This window comes from Ostrea edulis, chromosome 10 (genome assembly GCF_947568905.1).
Source record: "Ostrea edulis chromosome 10, xbOstEdul1.1, whole genome shotgun sequence".
In the NCBI taxonomy this organism is placed as follows: domain Eukaryota; kingdom Metazoa; phylum Mollusca; class Bivalvia; order Ostreida; family Ostreidae; genus Ostrea; species Ostrea edulis.
Window position 1 is genome coordinate 34,013,310 of NC_079173.1, and position 9,749 is coordinate 34,023,058.

Sequence of the window (9,749 nt, forward strand, 5' to 3'; positions counted from 1 at the left end):
TCGTTAGTCTCGGGAGGGGTGTCCTTCGTTGAATGAAGTGTATATATAAGTAATATAATTATAAATCTTCATCATATGATAAATATGGGCCTAGTCAAAACTATTATAAGTACAACTAACACTGAACACCTATATAATTTTGTGCTGATCACTTACAAAATGAGGCATCGATAAACAACGGATGTATTTCATGTCGTATTATAGAGAGAAGAAAAACTGGCTTAGATCCGCCACCTTACTATTGCAGATTGTAGCTTACGGACTTCACCTCACATATGAAACAACATTAAAGTTGCAAGCATTAACTCTGGAGTAAGCGTTTCGGACTTTATTAGCAAAAATTGTTAATTTATAAGTATAGATGCTACTGATTTTTTTTTTTTTTTTTTTTTAGGAATTTGCATAATGCTGATCTGTCGCTTCGATAAATTTGTGAAAAGAATGAAATCAAACCGCATTTCCAGTCTGGATTTTGAGGTCTATCACTTAGAAACATTTTCTGGACATAAAGAACAATTCAACAAATCGAAACATTGCAACAACACGTCCTGTCTCTACTTTCTCACCGAGTTCGACTTGGAGGTACTGCAATTTCTTCAAAACTTTTCTAACAAGCCTTCAGAATTATTAAAGATTGGTATACCTGCTTTAGTAACCATATGTTTGGGACCCATCGCCATGATATTCTATCATTCAACCACTGAATTTTTTTGGCCAAAGGAGAAGTATCCACAACTCCCCAACAACAACCAGTGCGTGTCCTGTTTCTTGACCCCCGCAGGACTTGTGTACGCCATATCGTTTGGATTTGCCTTCTCCTCAGCTCTTAATAAACAGAGTGACATTTTGAATAAGGTGACAGAAGAAATCAGTTTTCTAGACCAAGCTGCTACTCTGGCTAGTAAGCTTAAAATGAACAGTGACGTCAGGATGGAGATCTACCATGCCATCAAATGTGAAGCTATCTACATGATTCTGCAAATTGAGAATAAGCGGCCGACCAACTTCACTAAACGCCCCACTGTAGATGTCAAAAGTAAGTAGAAAACTGAATACAATTAGAATTTCGAGGTTTGTTTTGAGTTACGTGACTCGTTCGCTCAAATGACGTTGACTACAATTGTGTGCTTCTGTTATCGAATTTTGGAGTGATATTTTCTTTTGATCGATATTAGTAAGTACAAGAAACATCGCTGTATTGATTAGTTGTGAGTTTAACATTGAATTCGGCTCGCAAATATTTAAAATGGCGCCAGTTCAGACGTTTTCCTGGCACGGTAAACATTAAAATCATAAAAAGCCAAGAAAACGTCAGATATTTCGGACTACCTGCGCAATTGTGCTCAAAATGTCAGAAGCTAAATTCTTTGAATAGGTAAACTCACGGCTACGCGGCTATCATTAGCCTGACCCTGTCCCCATTCCTCTCAGACGAGCGTAAGGGATCAGGTAAACGGAGTGATCCGTTGCCAAAATCAGTATGCCAAGAACGGTATAACAATAGGTATGAAACACGTCAGACAGTATTTGACCCGATGATAGGTTGTATTGGCAAACTAGATCGTTATAACGACCATAGAATTTGCAAAATGATGACTTTAAGAAAGTAATTCCACCCTCCTGGGATGTCATCAGATTTTGCAAAATCAATGATTTATTTAGATTTATGCGTGATAGGAACATATATTTTGTTGGAGTCTTTTCCGATAGTTATTGTAAAAAATCTTGTTCAAAATAAACTATTTTAAAAGTCTAAGTTACAGATGAATAATCAATGATACGTTTCAAAATATTGAATCCAAGGGCAATAACTCTGTTTCTATTGATCTCTTTATCGTCTATTATGCGATAGATTTCCTTTAATTTTTACAGATATTTTGTATATTTTTGTGAAGATACAGTTTCATGAAATTGTTATGAATGCTACTATATCGTCATAACCAGTTTGTATGAAATTTCGATAGCGTTGTTGAAGGAAAATTGCAATTTTCTGACGGTGATATATGATTCTGTTTATGTACATCTCACATCTTAAAAAGTGTGATGACCTATGTACTTTATTTGATAATTTGTTAGTTTTAACTCTAATGAATGGAAATAAATACATTTTTCAAACTACTACGTGATACTACGACTTTGACCTTGAAGTACGAAAGGCATACTTCACTTCGCAGGAGGAGTATGTGTACCAAGTTTGACGATCCTAGCCTTAAAAAAAATTAGGTCTGTATTCTGCCGACAAGGTTGTCTTATTAACTAATACAGCGACCTTTGACCTTGAAAAACAATAGGCATCTTTCTCTTTTCATTGTGATCCAATGTACCAAGTTGTAAGAGTCTAACGCTTACGGTTTGGTCTGTATCCTGCCTCCAAAGTTTTCCCTACTAAGTCTTCCACTGGACATGATAAGTGTATGTACCAAGTTTGACAGTCCCATCCCCAATGGTGCGGTCTGTATCTTGCCTACAATGTTTTCCTGTGAATTAATACTGCGATCTTGACTTATGACCCTGAAAAACAATAGGCATCTTCCACTCATGATGGTGATCAAATGTACCAAGTTGTAAGATCCTGGAGCTTTTGAAAAGGTCAAAGTCACTCAGGAGATATACTTTATATAAGTAACAAGAGGCCCACAGGCCTTATCGGTCACCTGAATACTAGTGAAGAACTATCACTACCCCCAAGGGCTATGAAATCTAGAAACAAATTCCTGTTCCGAATATTTAAGCTAAATTCTAATTTTCAGCAACAGTATAAAACAAGATTTACATGTGTTCTTAAAACTTCACTGCCCTCTAAAGTGCATACACTGATGAAAGGCTTTGAATAATAGGTGTATTAACATTAAAACATCAAAAGATATGACTAATTTGGACCCATCCTAAAGTCATAACCCTGAGTTGTGAAATTCACCATTTTTGTTCATCATTTTCTGCTTAATTCGTAACTATGCATTTAGATTTTATACAGTATCGGCAAATTTACACATGAATACTATTTATGGAGAGGACTTATATAAGCAGTGCCTGCTGTCCAATCCCATTATGAATTATCATAATGAAATACCGTTTATATTAAATAAATAGCATTTACTAAGTTTTGCCCCACCCAGGGGTCAGAACCCATACTCTGGTGATCATCAAATTTACAATTTTGGCAAAAGACTACCTGCTCTATCCATTTAGTATCAATAACACTAAAGAAGATGTTATTTAAGTGTTTTACATATAAGCACTATATACCAAGTTTGGCCCCGCCCTAGGGTCAGAACCCTTACCCCGGGGTCATGAAATTTACAATTTGGGTAGAAGCCTTCCTGCTCTACATCACTATGCATTTAGTTTCTCTTACACGTGTGTGGTTTTTTTTTAGAAGATTTTTGAAAATTAGTCAATTTTGGGCAGTTTTTGTCCCGCCCCTAGGGCCCCGGGGGTACTGGAGTCCTGAAATTTACAATTTATGCCCCCCCCCCCCCCTGTCCCAATGGTAGTTATTAAGAAGAAGTTAAAAATGTTCAATTGTTGACGGACAACAACCGAATGCAATAGGTTACCTGAGTTTACTAAAAAGTTCTATATATCAACAGTTTTTGAAAAGGGATAAATCATATACTGTACATGTATCACACAAATAAGTAATAGGCAAATAACCTTCAGACAAAGGTCACTCAATGTCATTTTGTAAAGGTTAACGTCTTAACATCTACCTTATATATGTGTATGTAAAATAAAGCTCCACTTCAACAATACTTCAACAGTCATTCATTATGCGAATCATTCGTCATATGAAATAGTTCATTGGTTAGATGCATTTCGGGGAGAATCCATCAGTTTTACTGATGTTCTTGATTTTAAAGCAACACAATTTGGTTTCTGCTTCAGTCTATTCAAGCAATTCCGGAAGATTCTATCTCTGTCATTTTCTTGCTAGTTAGTTCCCTAGGTAGGATAGGAACAAACAGCTGCATTGTTTTTAAATGTTTTCCCCAACAAAGCATTTATATCGGTTCAACAGAAGACTTTTTTCAAATCGTCCTCGTCATTGAAGCAAGATGTTTGTTGTCCCACTCTGGCATTTAAAGTAGTTCCACCCTCCTGTGACGACATAAAACTCCACAAAATCAATGTTTTATTTAAAATTTATGTGTGATATTACCATAAATATTGTTGGAGTCTATTCAAATGGTTATTGAAAAAATATTGTTAAACACAAAATATATATTTTTAAAAAGTCAAAATCACATACATGTATAAATGATATATTTCAAATTATGGAATCCAATGGCAATAACTGTTTTCATTAATTTTTTTATTCATTGCGCGATAGCTTTTATTGATACATGTACTTTACAGAAATGTTGAGTAGTTTTGTAAAGAAACAATTTCATGAAATTATCATGAATACTATTATATCGTTTTATCCAGTTTTTGTGAAATTTTGATAAAGCTGTTGAAGGAAAATTGCAATTTTCTGCTGTTGGTATATGATTTTGTATATGTATGTGTTTCATCTTAATAAGTATGATGACCTATATATTTTATTTGATATCATTAAATAAATTGAAATAATTACACATTTTAAACTTTTATCCGATAATAATACGAGTTTAGAGTTACCTTAAATTACCACTTAATGTACCTCCGAAACAGAAGAACACTACCAAGACAGACGATACGGAATATCTAAGTGCGTTAGAATTTTCGTCAATTGCTGTTTTTACAGCCATCGCGGTAGGTGTTTTTTTGTCACGCGATATTTATGCACGTGACATTGAGAATTAAGTTTGTAGTTTTTGAATATCTTGACAGCTGCAATATGGGAGGTTCTTACTCTGCTTCAAAATGAAAACCATCCAGTTGAAGACCACTACGTCGATGACATAATGAAGAGATACCTCATTGATTACATATCCAAGCTCAACAATGTTTGTTCTGATGATATCAGCGTCTTGCATTCAAGGACGCACTGGTTAATGTAAGTATGTTATCTGCAAGTGAAACCCAACTTCATAAAGCCAATACCTTTATCGTGCAGTTTCGCGGTTTATGAATGATTCGATGGACAGTTGCTTGTAAATATTTTACTCACTTCCACAAAAGTGGTAGGCGAGGCAAAGTCTCTTTTAAAAATTTTCAATTATAATCTTCCCACTTTAATAAGCTATGAAGAACTTAGCATTTCTTCAATGGACTTCACTTACTACATATAGCATTGGAGAACAGATCAAAGTTCCTGATTTTTAGTCCCATAAGGATCCGGGCTAGAATAGGTTCTCAATACTCCTTGCTTGTCGTAAGAGGCGACTATATGGGACGATCCTTCGGATGAAACCGCAAAATCCGAGGCCCCGTGTCACAGCAAGTGTGGTACGATAAAGATACCTCCCTGCTCAAAGGCCGTAAGCGCCGTTCATATGACTGAATTTTGCAGCCCTTCGTCGGCAATGGTGACGTCTCCATATGAGTGAAAAATTCTCGATAGGAACGTTATACAATATACAATCAATCTATTCTGATGTTTATGGAGAAATGTCAGACTTTGTATACTGTATATGAGCACAGCCTTCGGTCTAAAATTAAATGTGTATTTAAGTAGTGTAAAAAAAAAAAAACCTGTTCTATTGATAAGCATATTCTAAAATCAAATCACAAGTTGTGCTCTATACAAATTTTGAAAGATACCCTACGATTTTAGGCTGTTTTAATTGCGATCAATTGAAGAAAGTTATAATGACGTTAATTTATGACGTCGTGATTGTTTATTGCCTTTGTTGTTTTTCCAAGTGGCTTGATCCTGGACTTGTCATGCAATGTGTGCTTCACCTGGACAGTTTATATAGAATTCCACACTCATCCAACTTGCTTGCTGGAATGACATTGCAACTTGTTCCACTGTCGACTTGAATTCAAATGGGCGTTCCATGTTTCCTAGGTTCCGCTTTGAATGGTGTCATAATAACCATAGGAGTCTGAATCTGATACTTTGTGTAGTTTACTGGTCCTTCCAGAATTTTGCACTTTCTGAGTGTGTCGTCCACACATAGATTTGAAGTGGTCTTTCTTACATTTGTGGCACGTTTCTCCATAAGCAGAACACTTCAGTTTGTTTGCTTCATGTTTCCGGCCGCAATACAACCGGTTTTTTGCTAACTGTTCCGGTTTCATATGATTATTCCGCTGATTAGTCTTTGGTCTAGCACCATTCTCTTTAACTGCATGAACTTCTACTGCTGCTGCTGAAAGAGTCTCAATTTCCTTCATTCGCTCTTTGACAATTCTGACACTCTACAGATATCAAGACAACTTTTTAGAGTAAGAGTTGCTTCTCTCAAGAGTCTTTCACGAACGTGAGAGTCCCTTATTCCACATACAATGTGGTCACGAATTAACGATTCCTCTAGTTCACCAAATCCTCAATGTACAGATAAAATTTTGAGTGAGTTCTGTCACATATCTGTAAACCGTTTCCCCGTTTTGTTGATTTCTCGAATTAAACTTGTATCGCTCGACAGTTTCATTCTTCATAATAATCATTGTCAAAGTGCGATTTCCCCCGTCTCTGTGAATGTCAAACACTTTTCGTCCTCGTGTTCCAAAAAGATATTTATACATTCTCACCTTTTGTTTCTCGTCTTTATCATCCATTGCTAGGTCACATAAAGCGAAAAGTCTACTTTCCACTTTTTCCATGTGTGCGCTAAATTTGTGACATCAAAACTCAGCGTTTCCGGTGCATTCAGTTTATCCATGATTAATACAGATTTACACGTCTGATTCTACAGTTAAACGGCTGTCACCATGTTACGTGTGTTGCCTTTGTTTGGGGCTGATGATGGAGGATAACACGCTGATAATAATTCAGTACCTTTATTTCAGACGGGAAGTCAACATTCATGTGTCTCACACCTGAGACAAGTCGTACATAATTGAAGTCGTACACGAAAGCAATATATCCAATACGTTACAGTGATATACAAAAATACTATAAAAAGTATGTATTGATCACCAGATATCACGCTGCCCATAAATGGAGAAAAGGAAAAATCACCAATTTTGATTTATTTTGAATTCACATGACCCAATACATCGTCGCAAACCACGCCTATTGTCTCCGTTTTAGCAGTGTTTGCATTGTATGATTAAGAAAATCTTCGTCTTTATGAATATTGATGATCATATTTCAACCAATTTGGGAAGTTCCCTAATTTTTTTATGAAAAAAAAACCCACACACACTCGGGGATCATGGCATGGCTTGTTGCGAAATAATCCGAGGATTGCGCATTCGCAAAAACTGACAAACAGAATTTTGTTAAGACGGGCTACAGTTAGCTATATGTTTGACTATTTTCTAAAAGAGTGATATCTTTGGTTATCATTTGTTAACAAACGCTATACAGTTTACCTGTGGGTAGGGTCATTATAGTATCAAAATCTGTCATTGTGACTTCGATTGGTCAAATGATTGTATCATATCAGAAATATTCATGAAAATCGGGGGATTCGCTGATCATACAAAGATGTAAGTACTCTTGGACTCAGTAAGCGTGATTAGCGACGTTAGACCCAATAAGGATGATTGGCATTAGTGAAATTTTAAAATCGCCTGCGGGTTCAGGAACTTAACTTTTACGCTATGCGGGTAATCATCTGGAAATATTTGAAATATACACCGTGTTCTTTATCTGTTATATTCTAAACGTGAAAAGGACAGTTACGATTCAGCGCGGACGACCGTGAAAACATTAGATTGAAATAGTAGAGTTCGAATCGGTTGATTGATTGATTTCATATTGTTTAACATCCCACTCTAGAATGTTTCACACATATGGAGAGTGGAGACGTCACCAATGTTGGCAAAGGGCTGCCAAATTTAGGTATATTCTCGGCGCTTACCGCCTTTGAGCAGGGAAGGATCTTTTTCGTGCCACACATGATGCGACACAGGGCCTCAGTTTTTGTGGTCTCATAGGAAGGATATTTTTTTATTTCAACCTCAGGGTACTTGTGCGTGGAATCACTCTGGTGTGTAACAGGTTTTTGTTATGACTGATCATTTTCCAATTTTGTTGAAGAAGCATAATGAAGAACAACAGTAATACATATAGATTGGAGTAAATTAGTTGCTGGTGGGTTTTGTTTTTTTGGTTTTTTTTTTTTTTTTTTGGTGTTTTTTTATTTTTTATTTTTTGTTTTTTGTTTTTTGCATGTTAACAAGACATTTATTTTATGTATTGACATGTTGATTTAGATGTGAATAAGTCGTACTCCAAATTTGTACATTTATTGCTTACTGATTCTAATGTACTATGTACTTTGCTAGTCTTTATAGTAGTGGAGTTTTATCTTATGGTCTGTGATAAGCCTCGTTATTATTCAGCTAGCAATTATTCAATCAGGACTTACTTAGGAGCAAACTATTTTCAACTATCAATATTTGTTTCACAAACAGGTGGGTTTTTCTGATCTCATTGGGATTTTTCTCACTTTATGGAGTATTGATGATCCAGGCATCGTCTTATCGCATGGAACTGATTATGTGCACATTGACACTTTTTTCCATCAGCATGCTGTGTTACATTGTCTCCGATTTGGATTCGCCGTTCTCCGGGTTTTTTCGGATTGACATTTCCATCATTGTTGACGTCATATACAGGTTAGAGGTCATGCACAAGATGGCGGCGCTTGGGTTTGAGGAAACCGTCTGCTACCCAGACAGTTCACGATTCACTCAGAAGAGATATGACAGTACAGAAAAACCAACGGTATATATACAGACAGTATGCTAAAAAATGGAGAGGGTTTTTTAAAAGAAATTTTTTAAATCTAATCCGAATTCAATAAACTACGGCAAAATTATTTATTATAGGGTTTTTTTCTTAGTAAACTCAGGTGACCTATTGCAATTGGTTGTCGTTCGTCGTGCATTCAGAATTGAACATTGTTAATCTCGTCTTGATAACTACTATTCCAAATATTTTCAAACTTTGTATGAAGCATCTTTAGAACAAGTGGGGCATAAATTGTAAATTTCAGGACTTCTGCACCCCTGGGGCTTTAGGGGCGGGGCAAAAACTGCCAAAATTGACCAATTTTTGGCCGGGTTGCACGAAGTGCAAATCCGGTCTATAGTATGGTGAAGTGCGAGCGGGCGGGCGGTTGGGGAAATTTTGTGAAATCAACTCCTCCTACAGTTTTTTATGTACAACCTTGAAACTTTGCAGAAAGTAAGTATATATATTGAAGTTATGCACTAGGTTTTTTGAAGTCTGACCTTTGTCGAATATGGGCGCTACAGCAAAAAGTTGTTACTAAAAATAGAGTTCAACTTGAAAAAGGTAAGTGAGATTATCTTTTGTGGTTAAATTTAGTTGCACTACCTCTGAGGAAAAATTCAATTATATATGAATGTCAAATTTTCTGGGCATGAGTTGTAAATTTGCAATATAAATAGAGAAATTCTGTTTCTTTATCATATACAATTCAAGCACCTGAAGTTATTGTTCATTTTAGTTATTATTACTTAATATTACATATATCATGGTTTTTTTTATTAATCAATAAAAGTCCTGCGGCAATATGTGATGTGGGTTTTTTTTATATATATATCGGCATTTTTACAAAATAAAAATCCGTACCTGTATCCGGAAACAATCGTGTCCGCTCACGTTACCAATACGGAACTAACATTTTTTCCACTCGTCAAAACTCGTTTTGATAATTTACTTTACAATTCTGCCTCCTTCA

At 35.9% G+C, this 9,749-nt stretch overlaps 1 protein-coding gene across 1 annotated transcript; it reads left to right on the plus strand.

The window, feature by feature from the left end:
* LOC125665868 (uncharacterized) lies at window positions 1-8,986 on the plus strand. Its single transcript, XM_048898778.2, has 3 exons — window positions 1-1,036; window positions 4,813-4,978; window positions 8,455-8,986. Exons 1-3 carry the CDS (start codon window positions 406-408, stop codon window positions 8,789-8,791), a joined length of 1,134 nt encoding a protein of 377 aa, XP_048754735.2. The 5' UTR covers window positions 1-405; the 3' UTR covers window positions 8,792-8,986.
* The last annotated feature ends 763 nt before the right edge of the window (window positions 8,987-9,749 follow it).

Excerpts from the sequence above, each read along its gene's own strand:
- LOC125665868 (XM_048898778.2), top strand. The coding sequence starts at position 406 with ATGCTGATCTGTCGCTTCGATAAATTTGTGAAAAGAATGAAATCAAAC. Across the intron at positions 1,037-4,812 it reads CCCCACTGTAGATGTCAAAA|CTGCAATATGGGAGGTTCTT; the intron begins GTAAGTAGAAAA and ends ATATCTTGACAG. Across the intron at positions 4,979-8,454 it reads TCAAGGACGCACTGGTTAAT|GTGGGTTTTTCTGATCTCAT; the intron begins GTAAGTATGTTA and ends TTTCACAAACAG.